The 22,942-nt window shown below is 38.3% G+C and overlaps 1 protein-coding gene across 1 annotated transcript; it reads right to left on the reverse strand.

The window, feature by feature from the left end:
- Positions 1–8,198: 8,198 nt before the first annotated feature.
- LOC306988448 (CD48 antigen-like) lies at positions 8,199–16,417 on the reverse strand. Its single transcript, XM_079593452.1, has 4 exons — positions 16,227–16,417; positions 12,944–13,273; positions 8,894–9,190; positions 8,199–8,777 (listed from the first exon to the last, which is right to left on the reverse strand). Exons 1-4 carry the CDS (start codon positions 16,267–16,269, stop codon positions 8,623–8,625), a joined length of 825 nt encoding a protein of 274 aa, XP_079449578.1. The 5' UTR covers positions 16,270–16,417; the 3' UTR covers positions 8,199–8,622.
- Between the last annotated feature and the right edge of the window lie 6,525 nt (positions 16,418–22,942).

Raw genomic sequence — 22,942 nt, forward strand, 5'->3', positions numbered from 1 at the left:
CCAAAGTGAAAAGGTTTCAGTCAACAAGATTGATTTTGATACAGTTCCAGTGCTCGCTGGTTCATTATTTTACACAACTGTATCTGTAGTAAATGGCCTGTCTTTCACTGCATTACTCGACAATGGTTCAATGGCCTGCACTCTCAGCGAGGCTGCTGAAGCTAGTTTGTTGGCAAATGCTCCCACGCTGACAAAGTGTTCTGCCGATGATGTTGTGATTATTGGATGTGGTGGTCATCGAGTCACACCAACTGCAATGTATGATCTGTCTGTCTGTGTTTACGGATGTAAAATGATAATACCTGTGCTGATTGTTCCAGGACAGACAGATGAGATGATCTTGGGCAGTAATGCCATCAAAAGCATGCTGACTCTCCTGAAGAATACAGATGACTACTGGAAATTGATCTCACTTCCATGCGGTAAAGGAGGGAACGAGAGTTTAGAGTTAATTTCTTTGCTGTCCAACACACAGAGATGGAGAGGTGATCACGCACCTGAAAAAGTAGGTACTGTTAAGCTCAAGCACTGTGTGATACTGCAGCCTCAGAGTGAACATCTTGTTTGGGGCAAGCTTCCTGTCAATGCCGCAATGTCTGTGGGAAGTACAGTGCTTGTGGAACCCACCCAATCCAAATGTGGCCCTAAACAGATCATGGTAGGCTGAGTCATTACACCTTTACCTATGAAAGTTATAAATCCTACGAATAATGTGTTGACACTAAGAAGAAATGCAAAGATCGCAGACGTTTCTCCAGTGGAAGATCTTCCAGAGAGTGTCCATATTAAGTCTCAAGTTCAGCACTTTCAACATGAGGAAGCTTCTCAGGAATCTGAGGATGAGATGCTGCATATCTTGAACGACTTGGGTTTGAAAGACCTGGATCTGACTGCGTGTGAAGTGTCCTCAGCATGGAAAATTGAATTACTTCGTCTCATTGAGAAAAATGAGTCCATATTTTCGAGGGACAAGATGGACTGTGGTGAAGCCAAAGATTTTGTACATCGTATCCGCCTAGTGGACGACAAACCTTTTCGTCTCCCCTACCGTCGTGTGCCTCCAAGTCATTATGAGAAGCTGAGAGTAGCGCTGGATGAGATGGAAGAGAAGGGTATTATCAGAAAATCAAATAGTGAGTATCCTTCTCCTCTTGTCCTGTTGTGGAAAAAGAACGGTGATCTGAGGATCTAATCCAACTTTCCGGTTGAACACCAGGACCGTGAAAGACGCCCATCCTCTGCCACACCAGTCAGACGCCTTAGCTGCTCTTGGGGGGAATGCTTTCTTCTCCACTATGGACCTCACCTCAGGCTTCTATAATGTTCCGTTACACGAGGACAATAAGAAATATACTGCTTTCTCGTCGCCATTTGGACTGCATGAGTATAACAGGATGCCGCAGGGCCTCTGCAATTGTCCAGCTACATTCATGCGCATGATGATGTCAATCTTTGGTGACAAGAACTTCACAAGTTTACTATGCTATCTTGATGATCTCATGGTCTTTGCTCCCAACGAGCACTTAACAGACTGGAGATGGTGTTCTCAAGACTCAAGGCCCACAATCTCAAGCTTTCCCCTAAAAAATGCCATTTCTTGAGAAAGTCAGTAAAGTTTCTTGGACATGTCATTTGTGAAGATGGTGTTAAGACAGACTTTGAGAAAGTTAAGGCCATTACAGATGTTCAAGCAGTGGACTTAATGGACTCTGATGGAATCACTCCATGCCACAAGAAAATCAGATCGTTCTTACAGTAGGTATGGTTTTATACTACCAACATTTTATAGAGATGTTCTGTTAAAGCCAAACCCTTGTTCGATCTTATCTCGAAGACCGACACTAAGGGCTCCAGAGACAGGAGGAGGAAACTCGCCTCAAAGGCTGTGTGCGTTAAACTCTCACCAACAGACTGGACGGACAAATGCCAGAAAGCATTTGACACTTTGAAGGAGGACCTTCTCACGAGTGTAACGCTAGCACACCCAGATTTCGAACGCGACTTCATACTGGCTTTGGATGCATCGTTTGATGGATTGGGTGCTATTCTTTCCCAGATCCCAGAGGGTGGCACCATGGCCAGGCCGGTGGCGTTTGCTAGCAAGACGCTATCATGTTCTCAGATGAATTACCCAGCTCACAGGCTGGAATTCCTTGCACTTAAGTGGGCGATATGCGACAAGTTCCATAATTGGTTAAAGGGGCGTCATTTTACAGCTTGGACGGATAATAGTCCCCTCACCTATATACTTACCAAGCCAAGACTTGATGCTTGCGAACAGCGCTGGGTTGCTAAGCTAGCCTCCTTCAGCTTCGACCTGAAATATGTACCCGGTTCTAAAAACATAGTTGCAGACGCGTTGAGCAAGGCAAGACTGTCACACTAGCAGTAAGCTAGATCAACATTAGAATAACATACAGATCATATTCTAACATTTCATCATGTTGAACTATATAACATTGATTAGTTTTATGTACATTTGCTCACCTGTCTAATAAAGTACATGTACTGTAGGAGCGGCGTCTCTGTCAAGTCGAAGTTTGTCACGGACGTGGAGCTCTCGGCATCTTGAAAACGCCACGCTGATATTGATCCTCATTTTAGTTCTCATTTTTTCCCAAAGTCTGCTTGCCATGGTCCATAATGTTTGAATGAAACAGCAACAGCGTGCAGCTAGATGTTACGCTACGCAGTTGTCCACGTCTGTCGCCATGGTTACTATGGCAGTACTACAAGGAAACCAGGGATAACGCGAATATTGACAGGCGACAAGTGAATAGGGATTCCGGGACGGCCAATTATTTAAAATTGGAATTTCTCTGAAATTAAACATCTTTGGGAACTTTTGGGATATTGTAAGTACACAACTGCAGGAAATATATCACACTGTGTAAGTGATTTTTGGATATTTTATTACAAAATTATTTTGAATTGCACCTTTGCACCTTTATACAAACATTTCACATATACTACTGATAAAAATTGCACCAATAGAAGTTATTTCTATACTCACGGCACAGGCCGAACAGGAACAGAACACACAGATGTGAGGAAATCATTCTGACACTTTACTAACCTTCAGCAGAAAACTGATGAGATAACATTTAAACTGTGAGCGGATCTTTTTCACACACTGAGGTTTATATAGGTTGAGAAAACAAACCACACATTTTACACTCACATAGACACAATTGTGCTTTAACTCACATCTACACAAGAGAATAAACCACATTCATTGAGCTCAGAGAGAAAGTCTGGACGTCCAAAGACAGTTGAAGACTGACGGTCATTCATTAATGTTGTGATACTGACCTCTGCTGGTCAAAATGAGTTATTGGTTGTTTATGTTGTAAGTCTATAAGGTGCTGGGTCTTGTAAACCAACCAACTGGTTGTAACTTTTTACACTAATGTCTGATTTCTATTTATTTATTACAGTATCCAGTAAGGATTTCCGTCGTAAGTGGATGGAGGTTGTTGTTGTTTCGATTTGGTCTTTTACAGCTGAAATGTAACTCATTTGTAATATAAATTGTTCTAATGCTTAAACATTAAACAACTTGACAGTGATATTTATCTCACCATCTACAATAACCATGAATATCTCCCGCAAGGTTCTTCTGGAGCTGCTGATAGAAACTGTATAATATCCAGAGTCACTGAATCTGGTGTTTGTGATGGTCAGAGATCCAGTTGGATGCAGTTTCAGTCGGTCTCTGAATCTCCCATCAGCACCAGTTATCACCAAACTCCCATGTTATGTGATTATTTCTCTGAATGTTATAACAGTGTGTAGAGTGACAGAATCTCCCTCCATCACCGATATTATCTTTACTCCATCCGCTTCCACATCTGCAATATATTTATATAAAAAGTGTAAATTGTGGATTGAGAGCCTTGAGAGATCGATGGGTGATTTTAAAGAAAGAAAGAGGTCAGATCAACATTATGTGATCTTAGTTAGCATATTTTTTCATGTCATATTCACAAATCTTACAGTTATCGGTATGTAACTGCAACACGAATGGGCAACTAGATCTGTATCAACAGAAGCCAGCCTATCCCTCACTGTTTCCATAGACTCTGTTATTCCCGGACTTCATTTCCCAGAACCCTCTGCTCATCATTAGTTAATCTGTGTCAGCAGTGTCTTGTTTTATTTGAACATCACCCTGTCTATTTAAATGCCTTTTGCCTTCATTCAGAATGAAGTCTTGTTTGATTTGACAAACAACTCAAATAAAAGTTCTCACTCTTTCTGCTATTCGTGAAATTATCATAATTATAGTATTACGGGCACTTTTTAAAAATGGTTTTAGCGGCTGGTTTAACTGTGTATTTTCAAACTGTGACTGGCTTGACTGCAGTGGTAAACCTGGGGTGGCAATGCCTTTTCTATAGGGCTGAAGTTGCCACCCTGTGCCAAGTGGTGCTCACTAGAGCCTGCAGATGGCATCCAGCTCCCCCTCTCTGCTCGTCCTTTTTTAGTCCAGGTTATAGCTCCACCTGTGTGGCTTTTCTGTCGTTTCATCATATAGGGTGTAATTTGAAGGGGCGTGGTTTGTAGTAGCTAGGGATCAGAATTCAGAAAAGACACAGGAGAATGCCGCTGTTCAGCTCCCAGCGGCACTTCTATTCTGCGCGCTCTATTTCTGAGGCACTTCAAGCACTCGTTGGGTGGGGGAAGATTGATGCGGCGGACCGGGATGAGTCGGAGGACTGTTTTTGTAGAAATGTTTTTTTGTGTGTGTGCTTTATTTTGTAGTATTTCGAATAAGTAGTTTTAAAATAGTATTAGTTATTTTTTTTCTTTTCTTAAATTTACTATTTTTCTCATTTTGGTGCACCTATGAATGAGTGGCGGGCCTATCATTTGCCTATTCCGCGGGCCGGCCCTGCATGACCCCTTTAAACACACTCAAGCACCCCTGTTGAAGCGGGCCTGGCAACTCGCGCGGTTAAAGTTACCTGATTGTGACAGATGGCCGAATTTACATGAAACATTATAAATTAGCATTATAGTCTGCGAACTGCATACACTCTAAAAAATGCTGGGTTGTTTCAACCCAATTTTGGGTCAAATATGGACAAACCCAAGCGTTGGGTTAAAAATGTAATGTACAAATTTAACCCAACGGCTGGGTTTGTCCATATTTGACCCAAAATTGGGTTGAAACAACCCAGCATTTTTTAGAGTGTACGGTGTCAAAAAGAAGAAGGGGATAAAGACGCAAACTAATGCGTCTGTCTTTATCAAACTAATGCCTCTGTCTTTGCATTAGTTTGCAAACTAATCTCTCCCAGGGAGTTCTCGCCCAGAACGGAACCATACTGCCAATCCAAACTGTATGCTAATTGTCAATCGTATTTGGCGATAGTGGTCCTGACAGAACATCAAAATGCATGGAATGCCCCAGCTTATCAATCACGTTGTGTGCATTAGACATTAAAATGATACCATCATAATCAGTTAAAAACACATGAGTGTAACATCATAATCATCACATAGGCTACTTAAATAGAGTCTAGACATAACTAACATGTGTTACATAAACAACAACAACAGTAAAAAACAGTTATAACATTATGTTCATCAACCATAACCACAATAACCTTGTGGGAGTGTGGACCGCTCTTTAGCAAAAATACAAAACAGATAACTATCATAATCAGAACAGATAACCATATCATATACAATTTGTATATGGATTGTTTGAATTAATGTGTCAAATTGACTCAACTCATTGCAATTTTCTATCAAATGACTGGAGCAGTTACTTATGAACTATCTGGCAAATTTCCTGCCAGGCAGTAGCATTGCTTTGAACATGGAGTTTAGTCATGGCGTAAGCTCAGGGATGAGACCAAGAACATTGTCTGGTTCGTACCAGATTACGTCATCACGCATCGGCCAGAAGAACCGATTAGGGTTACCCTAACCCTAACCCATCATACATTTAAATATAGATAAATAAAAATAAAAATAGACTGTACTGGAATGGTGATATAAAGTTCTCAGTCCAAAAGCACAAATATGTCATGAGAACCTACAAAGAGCACACAGAAACGGCATATATCATGTCCAAAGCTACGCCTGTAATTTCTCAGAGGTGGAACTGACATTTTAGCAGTTTTCTGCAATATTAGCACACCCTCATGTCAGGCTTAGCTACTTTTGGATTTAGCATGTTGTTTGTTCGTAATAAACATAAATACATTATTTTCATATTTTTTGTACATAATTCAACCAAACTACAGCCAAGGTGGAAATGATGACGCTGAATAAAAACACTGTATAAAAGCTTGAGTTACCTTGATTTATTTTCTTGTGGTGAAGAGCACATGTGCCTGAAGTTTCATCTTCAACTAACATAATTTCCACTATTATTTGAATCACCCTGCATTTCCTGCTCACTGCATCTGTACTGGGTGAGAGGGTAATAAGTTTCCCCTGACATGTTGCAACAAGCTTTATTTAATATCACAACCTACATAACAAATGAAATACTTGAGTCAGATAAGCAAATATACCTCAGATTTCGTGTCAAACATAGTTTTACATTCAATCGCAAAGCTCTTTCCCGTTAAAGGGATAGTTCACCCAAAAATGAAAATTCTGTCATAATTTACTCACCCTCAAGTTGTTTCAAACCTGTATGAGTTTCTTTCTTCTGTTGAACACAAAAGAAGATATTTTGAAGAATGTTGGTGACCAGACAGTTGCTGGAACCCATTGACTTCCATAGTAGGAAAAAAAGATACTATGGAAGTCAATGGGGTCCAGTAACTGTCTGGTCACCAACATTCTTCAAAATATCTTCTTTTGTGTTCAACAGAAGAAAGAAACTGTGCAGGACAGTCGATCGCCAGGAGCAGGATTGGACACCCCTGAACTAAGATGTTAGAGTTTAAGACCTGAATGTTAGAACTAGAAGCCTCGATTGGGTCTAAACTTAGAGTGCTTGTAAATTAGTGACACATGTTAGGATTTCGTTTGTTCATTCATGAAACTGTATCTATATTCGCGAAACAGTGATTTTTTTTTTTTAGCATCAAGGCTTTCTACAGACTTGAGCAATCAACCCAACATCTGTTGATCTCTTGAACGCAATGACCGGTGTTGTGCCGATTTCGAATTCTGACCCCGCCGTATTACCACACACACACACACACACACAGGTTTGGGTCCCACTTTATATTAAGTGGCTTTAAGTTACATTGAAATTAATAATTTAATACAATGGACTTATTGTGTACATACATGTTTTTACATTGTACTTATATTTTTAAAATACCTGCACGTAATTACAGCTGTAATTAATTTATGTAATTACATTTGTAATTACACTGACTGTTGACCCTTCCCTTACACCAGGGGTGTCAAACTCAGTTCCTGGAGGGCCACAACCCTGCAGAGTTTAGCTTCAACTCTAATTTAACACACCTGATCCAGCTAATCAAGGTCTTCAGGATTACTAGAAACTTCCAGGCAGCTGTTTTTTGAGCTGGTTGGAGTTAAACTCTGCAGGACAGTGGCCCTCCAGGAACTGAGTTTGACAGCCCTGCCTTACACCGTCCTTAACCCACCCTTATCTCATACCAGCACACCTGTCTCTAACCTTACCCGTATCACACCTCAATAGCAGCAAAAGTGTTTTACAATAAAACATGAACACAATAAGTAGGCTACATTGTACATATTTTTCGATGTAAGTACATAGTACTTAAAGCCACTTAATATAAAGTGGGACCAAAGTTTGTTTATTATACCACAAAAGGCCACCAGGTGACACCCACAATCCATTTTAATTTTCTGTGGCGAATGCTCTCCTCATAAATGAATACATTTCTAGTCACACAGTATCACTTCTATCAGTGGTCAAATATGTAACCTGGAACGTTAGATATATCCACTTATATGTTTTTTTGTCAAATTAAAATAGGAGGCAATATTAAAAGTTGCAAATTGCAACAGCTGGAAGGATTTAAAGTGCAGTTGTCATGACATTGTCTCATTGGAAAATTCAGACACTTTTAAATGTTACCTAGTTTCTGATAATTAATTAAATTATAAATTAGAAAATATGCTAATAAAAGTGCAAACATGACAGTTTATAGTGAGGCAGTCTCCAGTTAAGGTACAGAAGATCAAAAAAAAAAAAATGTAAAAATGTAATGAAAAAAAATGTAAAAATGTAAAAAAAGTCCTATCCCGCAAATCCTGACTGGAGAGAGCAGGACCTGGGGAGGGAGGAGGGTAATTCGCTCTTGAGAAACGTGATAGCTGCTGATAATACGGAAGGAGCTTATATAGCCTATGTTTACGGTGAAAGGCGTCGTATTCCTATAGGTAGACGTGGATCAGCTGAGAGTCACTGATGCGAGCTTAACTAACGTGACCTGCCAGAACTAACGCTACGCTTGATTTTCTGATTTTATAACAAAAGGTTTTACCCATAAGTTCTGAATTGAACTCATGATTCGGTGCTTGTCATTTTTGTCAAGAAAAGCTTAGACTAAATACTACATGGCCACCAGATGTGTATGTGCCATATGCAGCACACATTAATTAACAGCCAAAATGCTACATCATATTCAAACAACTTCATAAATTAAACAGTCATTAAGGGACTGATGGTGACATTTCTGCTCTCAGTTTATGTCCAACACTACTCGATCTGAAGTGGTCAACTAATATAACAACAGTAGCCACGCCCACCACAGCAGAGATGACCAATCGGATCACGGCTTCAGTAGAACCACAACACTGTTCAGAGTCTGAGGGAAGAAAAACAAAAGAGACTGAACTTTCAATTTCAACAAGCTTTTTCTCTCTGGCTTTCTTAACCACAGCTTAGCTCAGTAAATTAATAATAACATCACTGGTGTCATACCTGCATATGGTTGACATATTTCACCAATGTCCAGATGTGTGGTCATGTTGCTGATGGGATTGTTCAGCATACAGCTGTATGTGTTTTTATCCTGATATTGCACCTCCAAAGGTAGAGAGAGACTGATGCTGAGATCACACACACTGATGCTGGACAATACACTGATTCCTGCGTACCAGGAGAGAGTCACATGACTCGCATTCAACACCGAACACACCAATGAACAATTCTGACTTGATGATGATGATGATGAATATTGTGAAAAGTCTCTGGTGATGTTGGGAATAGGCAGATGAGCTGGAAAACAACACAGAAGAAACATAAAGTTCACAGAAGTGTTTTGTAGCTGTAAAAAAAATACAGATTAAATCGATGTTCTCAAAGTTGCTGTCCTTCAGATAAGACCTAATCATAAACGAACATGTCTTCAGCTTTTTGCGGCACAATTAGAATTGATACCCTCTTCATGATGGTGAACTCTCATCTCTTTCTGGGTCACGGGCTGAAGGACGGCAATTTAGCAAACGATAAGCACCCCTAGAGAATATTAGAGACTACTTTTTAGCACTCTTGCCTGCCCTCAGCCCCTAATGCTCCCTATATGAAGATTAAATGGCTTATTATAGAATGCAGTTTACTCAAAGAAGTCCGCATTGTTCGTGCTATTTGTGTAATTACACCTGTGGAAAACTCTCACTAAATGAAATTACATTGAAAAGAGATGTTTGTGTTTATTCTCTTGATAGCAGCTGTAGTTTATTAAATGAAAGAATAGTGTTTAATAACTAACCAAGTACGCAGTGTAGGCCAATATACTTCTAGGATTTAAAGGAATTGATTTAGGTCTGAATTGTTGTGGTGCAGTTATTTTATAACTGCAGTTATAAACTGTGGTGCAGTTGTGGTGCAATTTATTTTTTTATTGAGCACAGCTCAATAAAAGCTAAAAAGTCAATAAAGCAATCAGCACAGGTGTTTTGGGTGTGTTACCTGATTTCACACAGTCAGTTAGTTAGTTGCAATACTCATATTTGAGTGGCAGTGGGGTTTTTCACTTGTGTTTTCACTTTGTATGTTTGTTCCAGTAGGCCATAAGTGCACTGAAGTTATTGGTGGGCAATTTCCGTCAGGTTTTGTTCTCCTGGCAACAATGTTCTGTCAGTGGTGTGACAAGTGACTATGAGTGAGTCATTCACTCAAAAATATCCACCATTTTATTGAATGCTGAAGTCATGTGACATGACCTATGACTCATAGGTCTCCATTGTTTCTAGTGTAATGGCGTTTTTAATCTTTCCTAATGATTTAACAGATTAATGCTGTATGTTCTCTGTCTATATTCTGAGTTTCCTGATGTAACGTTGATTCAGCTGGAGGGAGGTGTGAGCCCGAGAATGATCTGTATCTTAAGTTTCCGGGATGGGGGAAGCTGTTCCTTCTTGTGTAAACAGCAGTGGGGGGGAAAGGTTCCCTTGCATTATAAAGCAGCAGGCCAATCTCTCTTCAGGAGGAGTGCCAGTGTCTGTCTGTCTCTGACTCTAGCCTGCAGCCTGGCTGCAAGGCTGGGGTCAGGGAACCATTTTCTTGCATGAATAAATTACTTTTCTTTTTAAATACAATTTGGATCTTGATGTCTCTTTTGCCGTGATGCAATTTTTGTTTAGTAATTGTTTTTTGCCACAACACTAGTCAAATGGATGCTTCACAAATTGAGATGACCCAATTCCACAGTTATCAACACCTAGTGAAGTTTGTTTTGATTTCTCTCTTTTTAATTTTAATATAAATCTATTGCATAATAGTTATTAGGTTACCATGGCAGAAAAAAAGAAGGGCATTTACATGCTGCAAGGGTATTTATATTACAATGGCTGAGGGAGTGATGGCAAATTTTTCTAGCAGGAAATCCTGGATTTTTTTTTTTTTTTTGGAGAACATCTCTCTTGATTCGCATTGTTTTCTGTTGTTATTGTTTTATTTTTTCTGTTGTTTAAGTTTATTTGTTACATTAGTGTCTTGGACAATGTCTGAATGAATGTGCTAATCTATCAACTGTTACCATACAGTGACTAAAGTAATATCAAAGATGGCAACAAAGTGGTATCACATTTTGAAACTACAAAAGTTGAGGCGCAGGTGCATCTGACAAATTAATCGACAACAGTTTCAATACTGACCACAAAACTTGTAAAAGGCTCTGGTGGAAGACTGGATTAAAAAACCTTCTGATGACACATAGATTATATCTATGTTTTATGAAGTTACCGTAATCAGAAAAGGGTGGCTCTCTTGGACTTTATGACATCACAGAAGACTTGTTGTTTAGTCCTTGTTAATGTGTTTTTTTCACCCAGCAGGGCTTTGCACAAAATGCGATTGTGAGTCATGAAAATGTACAGGCATGAATTTGGTTAGTAGCTCGCACTGCTGTAAACTACCATATATATATATATATATATATATATATATATATATATATATATATATATATATATATATATATATATATAATTAAAAAAAAGTTATTTTTGTGCTGACAGTTGGTCTCTCCACGCTGTTAGCCTATGGAAGCCATGTGCATTAATCAGTCTCTCAATATTTTCTTCCCTCTTTTGAAAAATCATAGAAATTATATTGTTTTTGTGAAATGTCAAAAGGGTCTATTAGATTAGATTATTTTTCTTGTTGATGATGTTATGTTAAACCTATGAATTTGGCTAAAAAAAGCATACAGCTCCATGGTAACAGACGTTGGCCAGTGAGAGCGGTGTGTGTAAACCTGCGGTCTTTAGCATCCTTGTTAGAGAGCCTGCCTTCCATGCGGACGGTCTAGAGTTTCGCGCCCTGCTTAGAGAGGGCACTTCGAACAGGAACAGGAACAGCTGCTACGTGGTGCCATGACCCGGTGGGAGTGAGTTTTAGGGGGATGAGTGTAACAGAGTGTTTTTTTTTTTAGCCTTCTTCTTAGTGCCCACACTCTAAAAAATGCTGGGTTGTTTCAACCCAATTTTGGGTCAAATATGGACAAACCCAGCCATTGGGTTAAATTTTTTAATTAAATTTTTAACCCAACGTTTGGGTTTGTCCATATTTGACCCAAAATTGGGTTGAAACAACCCAGCATTTTTTTAGAGTGCCCGCCTCCCATGCGGATGGGCCCTGGTTCACGTCCCACTTAGAGTGGGCGGCTTGAACTGGAGGGGCTACACTGACACAGTGTTGCAATGATCATTTTTGGTGGGCGTCCTGTTATATCCAATGCTATCTCACAACCAAATCATTGGAATTTGTACAATTTGTCTAAACCCCAGTGATAGGTAGGTTTAAAGGCGGGTCAGGGGTAGGTCATTCGTACGAATTAGCCACCTAGTAAAATACGTAAGAATTGCCTTGAGATCGGGTTGGTTATATCCAATGTTGAGGTCCAGATTAAGGTCCAGAAGTTCTAAGGCTTTTTGTCCACAAAATGACAAGAGTACTAATATAGGCTACCTTCTTAGGGGAGTATTTTAATTTAAGGGATGCATGCTCGTTTTATATAGTCAGTCTGCAGTACAAACGGGAGCGTTTGAAAGCAGGCGTCTATCAGCGGACCGGTCCAAACGCTCCCGCTCCCTATTTTTAACACACTTTCAAACACTTCTGTGTGCTCTCAAACGCTCCCGTGCGTTGATCATTGTAGCCAATCACAGACATATCCGATGAGCTTGTGAACACAACGGCCAATCAGAGGTGTTTACGATTTCGCTCAACAGCACTCAAAGCGTCAACATTTTAACATTTACCGACTTGGTACCGATTGGTACTTTTGGACAAATCTAACGCGAACTTCCCGCTTCTACATGCTGAATCTTCCTTAAAAAACCTAGACAGTGTCCATCTAGAGCCAACGGTGCAGAAAACACCAAAAAACTAAGTCGGCCAACGCTCAAAAATAGCGAGACATTGCCCGACGGACGATCGTCTGCTTGGTGTGTCCCGGGCCTTAGAGATAAAACACTGAAACTCTTATGAGACCTCACCACCGATGATGGTTAGATTAATACTCACCATAAACTGTAACTCGGAAGCTCTTGTCTGAAGTCCCTCCATTACTGATGATGGTTACTCTGTAAAGTCCAGAGTGTTTTATTCTGATGTTTTTGATGGTAAGAGACCCACTTTGATTATTCATCTCCAGTCTGTCTTTGAATATCTCATTACTGTCATATGTTGGGATTTTCTGCTTGTAGATTTCAGCAATACGAGAGTCTTCAGGTCCAAACCTCCAGAGTATCTGGTCATCTCTCTCTATTGCAGAAACACTGATGTGTAAAGTGACAGAATCTCCCTCCATCACTGATATTGTATTGTCTGCATCTGAACTAGCCCCAAACACATCTGAAACATTATACAGATACATACAAGTTTGGTTTATTTATAGAGCACCATCAAAACAGCAGCAGCTGACCAATGTGCTTTACAACATCGGATAAAATAAATACAAGCAAAAGTAGTAAAAACTAATTTCACAAATAAAATCAAACTAAAAAGCAAGAGAAAATCAAAATTCCAACAAAAGTCAAATATCAAAAATAATCATCAAGGAACATTAAAAGCAATGGAAAAATAATAATAATGATTTAAAATTTTTAAGATTTAAAATTCTGTATTGAAGGAGCAAATTTAATGTGAACTGGTAACCTGTTCAATAGTTTAGGGCCTGCAACAGTAAAGGCACGTTCTCCTCTTTGTTTTAATCTGTCTCTGCGAACAGTGAGCAATTTATGGCTACCGGAGCAAAGAGCTCGAGGAGGGTTATGTAGAGATATTAGTTCAGATAGATATGAGCGGGCTAAGTTGTTAAGGGACTTAAAAGCAAAAACTAGGGTTTTAAGCTGCCCTCTAAACCGCACAGCCAATGCATTGATGCTAACACAGGAGTAATTTGAGTGAATTTACGGAGGCCCAATAAAAGTCTTGCTGACACATTTTGGACCAACTGAAGACAAGCCAAGGAAGTAGCGTTCATTCCACAATACAGTGAATTACAGTAGTCTAAACGTGATGATATAAAACCATGAAATTAAGTTTTTAACAAATCTTTTGGCTTGAGATGCTTGAGATGTAACATAATGATCATTAACAAACTTTGTGTGAATTCCACTAGGGGGACCAAATAATATAATTTTGGTTTTCTTTTCATTTAGATTGAGAAAATTTGTTTACATCTTCCAAACACTCCATCAGAGGGCCCAGGATGGTGTTGCCTGAGCGTTTAAAGGGTTAGTTGACCCAAACATGAAAATTTTGTCAGTAATTACTCACCCTCAGGTTGTTCCAACCCAAAAATAACGACTTTATTCAACTAATCATTTTCTTCTGTGTGGGCATCTGACGTCTTCAAGAGAGCATCACGACGCATGCGCGGGAACTGAGAAGATGACACAGATGGGTCTCGATGTAGTTTTTAAAATGGTTCTGAAGTGTGCATTTCCTGGATGTCCGAATCGTGAGAAACCAACGAGAAAACGTAAAAGTGCCTTACCAATGCCACAAAATGAATGGCTTACCTTTCACACTTTCACATCAAATGATTGTGAGCGTCATCTTCTCAGTTCTCGCGCATGACGCTCTCGTGAACTCACGTCAGAGGCCCACTTGGCCTCCCAGAAAATTTATAGTTGAATAAAGTAATTTTTTTGTTTGTTTTTTTTGCGCACAAATGTATTCTCATCGCTTGATAAACTTAGGGTTGGCCACTAGTCAATTGGACTATTTTAACTATGTATTTACTAACTTTTCTGGACTGGCAGATATCAATTACCTAGCAGCCTATGAAGGAGTGGGACAGCTCTCAGATCATTTCATCAAAAATATATTAATTTGTCTTCCGAAGATGAACAAAAGTCTTATGGGGTTGGAACAACATGAGGGTGAGTAATTACTGACAGAATTTTTGGGTGAACTAACCCTTTAAGGGGCAGATAAATCTGGGTGTCATCAGCGTAGCAATGAAAAGACAATGCTTTCGGAAAATCGAACCTAGTAGGGAGCTTACAAAGAGAAAAAAGTGTAGGAGCTAGTATATCCCTGCGGGAACCCCCTTGGGATATTGGCAGCTGATGGCATGAGTGCCAAGACGAACAGAGAACCACCTGTACTTTAAAGCAACACCAAGGAACTTTTCCTCTGCGGTCATCCTACAGTTTGGAATTGTCCATAAATAAGCTGTTGTAAATAATTTAGCCTACCGCAGCTAATGTCGCACGCACACTCGCTGTTTATCCAGCACCGGCTTAGGAAAGAACGATGTCCACAGACAAGGTAGAGTATGATGCATGATTTTATGAAAGTATGATGTATTGCGACATCAGAAACGAAGAAAAACAAAATAATGACTATTGTAATGCTTGACGTAAAGCAAGTCAAATTTGTAGTTTTCTTATGTCTCATTCGAACTACAGAAACGTGACCCGATGGCAATCTTACATAGTGTGGTTATAGCAGTTAAAGGACCGCAAAGTGGAGGCATGAGTGCCTTTCTCCCTGTTACAACTTTATGAACTGTTGAAACGATTTTGGAAACCTTTAATTTTTAAAACCTTTAATAAAGCCGACTCAGTACTGTGAAATGTTCTAAAACCTGACTGAAATGTTTCATAGATACGATAGAATTTTGAACAAAAAAAGTTACTTTTTCAAGAATTTTTGAAAGAAATGGCAGATTGGAAATGGGCCTATAATTTGAAAGATCAGCAGGGTCAAGATTTGTCTTCTGTTGAGATGGACCCACCGAAGCATGTTAAAGATCTGCTGGTATTGTACCCAAACTAAGTGTTTTGTTGACAATTGCCAGAAGGCCCCAAGGTATTAAACATAACATTCATATTCATACACAAATATAAAAACTTAGCTTAAATATAAAAAGCTTTGGAGCACTGCAAGCTTAAAAAAGCAGTAGGTTTCTATTGTGTTTAAAAAGACCCACAAAGAATCCAACAGGAAATGCTTTCGCTCTTCTTATAAATAGCATTGCAATTATCATTGTTTACACCACAGGTTTATCAAAGCTCAACAAGGAGAGGAGCTCGCACACTTTATAGTATAATTTTTTTACGCCAAAATAAACACTTAAGAAGCCAAATGCAAAGACAACATTTTTCGATTTACATCATCAACAGTGTCGTGTACACTAGAGGTTCAGACATTTTAATAATCAGTGTAACTGCACCAAATACTAGATCGCACAAAAAGGGTTTAGATTTTCTGTTTATCAACTTCATCAATAAAAACAAAATGCATTTAATAGTAAGTTATAGTATAATGATATAATCTGATAGTAAAATCTCACCCTGTGCAGAGATCAGAAACAAGATGAACCTCCACATGCACATTGTTGCAGGACTGTTGAGTTTCTGTGGAGTTTGGAGGCTCTCTGAATGCAACAGTTCTTCACTGCTGAAAGCTTGTTTCTGAAATGACCGTGAGATCAGACTCAGACCACAGTGGGTGTTATACCTCAGCAACCTCTGACACACTAAAACCGAAAGGTAGTTTATTCCTGTTTTAAATCAACAATATGCTGCTGTTGATATTTTAATATGCTTTAAATTGTAATTTTAGCATGACTATATTTTCAATGAAAAAAACTCTGTTCAGTAATATTTTGCACTTGTTTAGGCTCTAAAAAAAAGTGGTCGTTGAGGGCTTATATGTGCGTGAGAGAAGAAAAGGCATCACCCACACCGCTGTGGTTAGAGTCTCATCTGCCTTTTGACACTTGTGAGACAACAGGCACATTTTCCTTCAGTTTTTTTTATAGCTCGCCTCTCTCATAGTAACAACAATCAAATATGAAATGTCTTATAATTCATTTAGATTTAACGTTTATTCACGACTGGCTTTGTTTCGATGTTTTAAAATCCTTTTTCGATCTAAACATGCAGGTATGCACATTTATAACTGTGATAATGCTGTAGGGCGCAGTAGTACACAGAATAGCAGTAGGCTATTTTAATATTATTTTGCATGGGACTGGAGAGAGACTTTGAAGTATGTTTAAATATTAATGACCATGTTCAGACATGCCATCAGGCGCAAACAAAAATGTATTTTCCCAATTTTTCTGTAGCCTTTGTCCTTTTCCGGTTGTCACTTCCTCCTGGGTGCTCGTTCAGTGGGTGTGTGGGTGTTAAGCTGCAGTGTCACTGAATATCACCTCACTTCCAGTCCTAACTATTCACATATCAATCAGTTCAACATAAACAATGTTGAACTGTTATTTCTTGTGTTTTGGATTGTTCTGCTGAAGAAACACTGCAAAAATAATCTTTCCAAGAACATTTCAGTAGACTGCTTTTTTTTTTTTAGCTGTGGAATCTTAAGTGATCTAGGAGCTTTATACAGATTTTTACAGCAGATGCCATTGCAAACACATTCACTGATGTGAATTAGTTTTTTTTATTATTATTCCTTGAATAAACATAAAAGATTGTTCTGAATAAGGTCTATATGCAGCAATAATCACTCGTATGTGCTTGTTCCTGTCCTGTACCCTCTCCTGTGTAATTATTATTAAACTCTTCCTCCCCCTAGTGGCTATGTAGGCCTAGTTTTTTTTTTTTTTTTTGACGCACCCATCTAAAGGTTGTGCAAAACCAGATTTCTAAGAAATATAAAAAGCTAAATAGATCATCTTTAAATACTAAGATATTAACAGCTCGTAGCAGTCATGTTTAAACTTTAGCAAAAGAACATGTTTGTGTCAACAGCAAAAGTAGCATTAAGTCAAGCATATCTGGGCTTATGTCAGATAAACTTACTGTAGGCTACACCCTTAGGCCATATTTACAAAACATGTTTTATCTCACCACTAAGAGTTTACAGCATACGGTAGGAGCTACGTTTTAGCCTAGGCTACTACGTCTCATTTTACAAATGAAAGGGCGGGTCGGAAGGTAGGCTATTCACTGAGCAGATTGCCTCAGGGGGTTAAACTCGGTCAAACTTCACAGCTTCACAGCGCATCTTCCCGTTGCGTGTCACCACGTTTTTAAATAAGCGGAGCTCCAATTGAAAAAAGAAAACCACAACAAAAAACAACCCGATTTGGAAACACGGATTATGATTCGAAGCGCTGTTTTCCTCTGCCTCTGTCTATCTCTCAAGAAAGGTAAACATATAGGCTACTTTTTACTGTTCTTATTTCTCGTTGTTTTACGTTGAATATAGGCTACGTTGTATAGCATTTATGAGTTCATGTGCAAAACTAAACTTGTAGTTAGGCACTGGTTTGGTATAAAAAAAAGTCATTTTCGTGCAGGTCCCCACCACCCCTCTCGAATCAATGTAAATGGACCCGCAGGTCAGGTGCTTCTGTGCGGACCTGCGGTGAATCAGTTGATGAGACAGGAGCTGGAGTGAGCCGTGATAGAAAGTTAGGAAGACAGGGGAAGAGTCATGTCTTTCCTTAAGAAAGGAAAATCAGGGGCTCAAAAACGAAAAGAAAAGAAGATTAAAGAGAGAAAGACAAATGAGGGCACGCAGTTGCTCACTCAGTTTTTTGAAAAGAAGAGTGAGCTCCAAATGCATCATCGAACATTGATATTGTTTAAACATAAATATCTACTGGTAGAATAGCATACATTTATGTTCGTACTCTATTTGAATAATTTACCAATACTTTATAGTAGCCTATCACACTGACTCTACATAGCGAGCAAATGTTTCTGGGTAAATAACAGGGAGTGCAAAGCGGAGCTGGGATCTCAACATACTGCCACTCCAGGCAGCTGGTTTAGGAAGTGTTATGCAAATTAGCTCGCGCACGCTCTTACATTAAGTAGGCCTACAGGATTGTTCTAAGATTAATGCACATCTTAATGATTGAAAATTACTTATTTTAAAACGTAATTCAAAGACTGAATGTCTAGTTTGGCGATTAGTGTGTACCCTGTGATTCTATAGCCTAGTCCGCATTTATTTTAAACAGACAAATGGGCATTTAGTACAAACTAACATTATTTAGTTTAGTCTTGATGGACTTTTTTAAAGCAGCATCTCTACTCTTCATCAGTTTCCGTAAATTTTCACTTAACCAGGGCAGATTGACCTTGTTTCTGTTTTTCTCTTAATTTTAACAGTGAATTTATCTCTGACAACATTGATCTTTGATGTAAATAACTGACAACTGTGCTCCAGATTTTCAGAGGATAAAACATCTTCCCAATCCAAGTTTTGTATCTCAGTGTCAAATGTGTCCTGCTTACATTTAGGTATACGGGAAACATTATTGTGGCAGGATGATGTATTATTCTTAAATCTATTTTTGGTTAATTTCCTTGCCACTAGAGTTAAGTTGTGGTCAGATAAACCAGTGATAAGATTGTAACTTTTTGTTATCCTTTCAGGTTTATTACAAAAAAAAGATCAAGTTGTGTACTTGAGCGTTTTGTGATTCTAGTTGGGCCTTTAGAATAATTTCTTTGTTGTGATCACATTCTTTGAGAATGTCAGTAAGTTCTGTATAAAATGTATCGTTGGCAGTTGGGGGTCTATAAAGGCCTATAATGATGAATGACATTTGCTGAGACAAGACGACTTTTAGTGCAACATACTCAAGGGAGATAGCTGGCTTAAAAAACATACGAGTCTTTTACATACATAAGTACCCCGTCCCCTTTTCCCACTGTCCTGTCTCGCCTAAAGCATTGAAAACCATTCATTGTAAATACATTGATGGGAGTAGAATATTGAAGCCATGTTTCAGATATACACAAAAAGTCCAAGTTTGAATTCGCTAATAAATGAGTCAACTGTTCGGTTTTGGAGATGATACTTCGGATGTTTAGGTGACCACCCAAAAGCCCTCTTGGTTTCCGCTTCGGACCCCAAACGACCTTTGCATGATTAACAGTTTGAAAAGGGATATGTTTTTTAACAGCAGGATTGATGTATCCAACATCATTAGGAGCAGAATTTTCAGGCTGACAATTCCCCGTTAGCACCGCCGTTGTACCGGCTAGCTTGTCAAAAAACAGGGTTTTTGTGAATAAACTTAATTTAGTGGTTGCCAACCAAGTGGTTTTCACTGGTAAGATGCGTTTTTGATAAGATCACAAGCGTTCAGTGCTAGTGCAGGCACAACGGAATCTAAAAAGTTTTAATATATGAATTTTGTTTAGCCGCATTCTACTTTGACTGCCTGCTACTTGGTTGGTGGTTGTGGTACACTGTTGATGACTCATATCACAGAATGACAAAGGAATTTGTTTGTTTGACATTAGGTCACTTGGTGTTTGTAACTGTAGCCTGCATACCTTGCAGATAGTTTTGTACTTTCTGTGATTTGAGTAATTTATTGAGTTTTACTAAATGCATCACAGAATAAACTGAACAAACTGCACTGAAGAAAGTGATGTTGTGTCTGAGTTAACATTGTCATAGTGTACAGTAGATTGGATATTTGTAATGCAAGAGGCTGTTCTTGAAAGAGAAAGTCAAGGAAAACCTTTTCTCTCAATCATAATCATATAGTTAATTTTTTTCATCTTGACTAGTCCTGTTTATTTCATACATTAAATCAACTTGATTCATGTAAAATTACCAACTTCAGCCAATAATCTAATAATATAGATCTTTTTTTTTTTCTTTTTTCTAAACATAATACTTACCAATTTTTTTCTAAATCTGTTTCAGGAGTGTTCGGTGATCCAGCAGAAGTGAAGACAGTGACTGAGGGAGATTCTGTCACTCTAAACAGTGATGTTACAGAAGTACAGAGAGATGATCAGATACTTTGGACGTTTGGACCTCAAAACACTCGAATAGCTGAAATCCACACGCAGAAGATTTATGTTTATAATAGTAATGAGAGGTTCAGAGTCAGACTCCAGATAGACAGTCAAACTGGATCTCTGACCATCAGAAACATCAGATCTGAACACACTGGACTTTATAAACTACAGATCATCAGGAGCTCAGGGTCAAATTCTAGGCATTTCGATGTTTATATTTATGGTGAGTTGAAGATATTTTAATACATTATGCACACCCCCGTCATATTCATGTCATGGCATCTTGTCGTTGTCCTGATTATTCATAATGACTGTTAGTTTCTTTTGATCAACATTGTAATTCAATTATTGACTGTATAATTTCAGTTTATAGCGAAAAAGTACATTTATAATGTTAATGTTTAACATTTAAAAAAAATATGCGAATTTTATGGCTATTATCTGGGTGAATAACAGAAGACACTCTATAATGTGTCTTAAAACACTGCACATAGTACTATACATTTTATTATTTAATATACAAAACAAACATATGTTTGTTTTGCATATTTATATACTTTACTGTAATATCTACTTTTTCTCTCTCTCTAAATCGTATTGAATTATAACTTAAGTATATATTGCACTGCTGTGGAATGCCTGAGCCTCAACCAAATGCATTTCAATGTAAAAATTGTATTGTATGTCAAATAAACAAACTTGACATGACTTGAACACTGCTTTTAAATAATTAAAAAAAACATCATCTTTTATTGTTTGTATACTTCTTTCCAGATAATCTTCCTGTTCCTGACATCACCAGCAACTGTTCTTCGCCATCAGGATCATCAAGCCAGAATTGTTCACTAGTGTGTTCAGTGTTGAATGTGAGTCATGTGACTCTCTCCTGGTACGCAGGAATCAGTGTATTGTCCAGCATCAGTGTGTGTGATCTCAGCATCAGTCTCTCTCTACCTCTGGAGGTGCAATATCAGGATAAAAACACATACAGATGTGTGCTCAACAATCCCATCAGCAACCAGACCACACATCTGGACAACATCACGCAACTCTGTCACACATGTGAAGGTATGTCAGTATTAGGGGTTTTCACACAGGTTTGGTATCGCAGTGCACTTTTTTCATGCTGTTATGAACTAAACTGGCAGTGTGAAAGTTCCCTTAGAGTCCATAATTAATCCTGATAATAATGTCCTGCTGGTTTATCTCTCAATTGTTTTATAGAAGTAATTGAACTCGCATTTAAAGATGCTCGTGTATATGCGCATCAGACAGACGAAAAGTTCTTTTGTTTTATAAAGTAACTTTAAACACTTTTAAAGCACATGCTGTATAGCATTGCTTATGTTTTACGAATGTTAAGATAAAACATTTTTTAAATAACATTTTTAGAACATTCTTATAACATTATTAATGTTTGATATGTGTTCTCATGATGTTGAATGGAATGTTCTTAGGACAACATTTTCGGAACACCCATTTTGTACTTGATAAATGTTAATGTTCTTGGAATATTACAAATAAACATTCAAAGATTGTTATATTGTGAGTACAAATAAGTTAGGAGAATGTTGTACTAACATTACATAACCTTATAAATGACATTCTAATCACGTTTAAAAAAGTTTCAGAAACATTATAAATCACTGTTTCCACAATGTTTTTAAAACATACATTTATTAGCTGGGATATATCTTCAATTTGGAGGACAACATTGAGCAAGATTTGGAATGTTTTTTCAATACAGAAAATATTTGTATCTAGTTATTAATCATATAAATAATGTACAGATTCATTGATTATCAAAATAACTGTTAATTGCATATGTTAAGAGATTTTTCCTCGTCAGATCTGCTGTTTTCATCTTTGTTGAGACTCTCTAACAGTAGATTAATGACTGTGTGTTTTATCATTGCAGAATCCAGCCAAACTCCATTACTCCTTGTATCGCTGCTGCTGCTGCTGCTGCTGTTGTTGCTGGTGGTCGTCACAGTTTCAGTCGTGTGGTTCTGTCGCAGGAACTACGCACAAGCAAATCAAGACGGCAAGTATTACGTACAACAGAAAAAATATATATTTTGGGCAAAAGTACTTCTCAGAAATTACAAATCCTGTAACCACCATTTCAGTATTATAAATCTTTTTATTTCATTTGAAACACACACACACATACACAATAAAAAAAAAATCTTGCTTGTTTTCTTTTGTAAATTGAGATAATGAAATTATTAAAAGTGCTTTTCATTACAGGAGGGGCTGATGGACGGGATCA

The sequence above is a fragment of the Phoxinus phoxinus genome (genome assembly GCF_949152265.1).
Source record: "Phoxinus phoxinus genome assembly, chromosome: 20".
In the NCBI taxonomy this organism is placed as follows: Eukaryota; Metazoa; Chordata; class Actinopteri; order Cypriniformes; family Leuciscidae; genus Phoxinus; species Phoxinus phoxinus.

Excerpts from the sequence above, each read along its gene's own strand:
- LOC306988448 (XM_079593452.1), bottom strand. The coding sequence starts at position 16,269 with ATGTGCATGTGGAGGTTCATCTTGTTTCTGATCTCTGCACAGG. Across the intron at positions 13,274-16,226 it reads GTTTCTGATCTCTGCACAGG|ATGTGTTTGGGGCTAGTTCA; the intron begins GTGAGATTTTAC and ends ATAATGTTTCAG. Across the intron at positions 9,191-12,943 it reads CTTCCGAGTTACAGTTTATG|CTCATCTGCCTATTCCCAAC; the intron begins GTGAGTATTAAT and ends GTTGTTTTCCAG.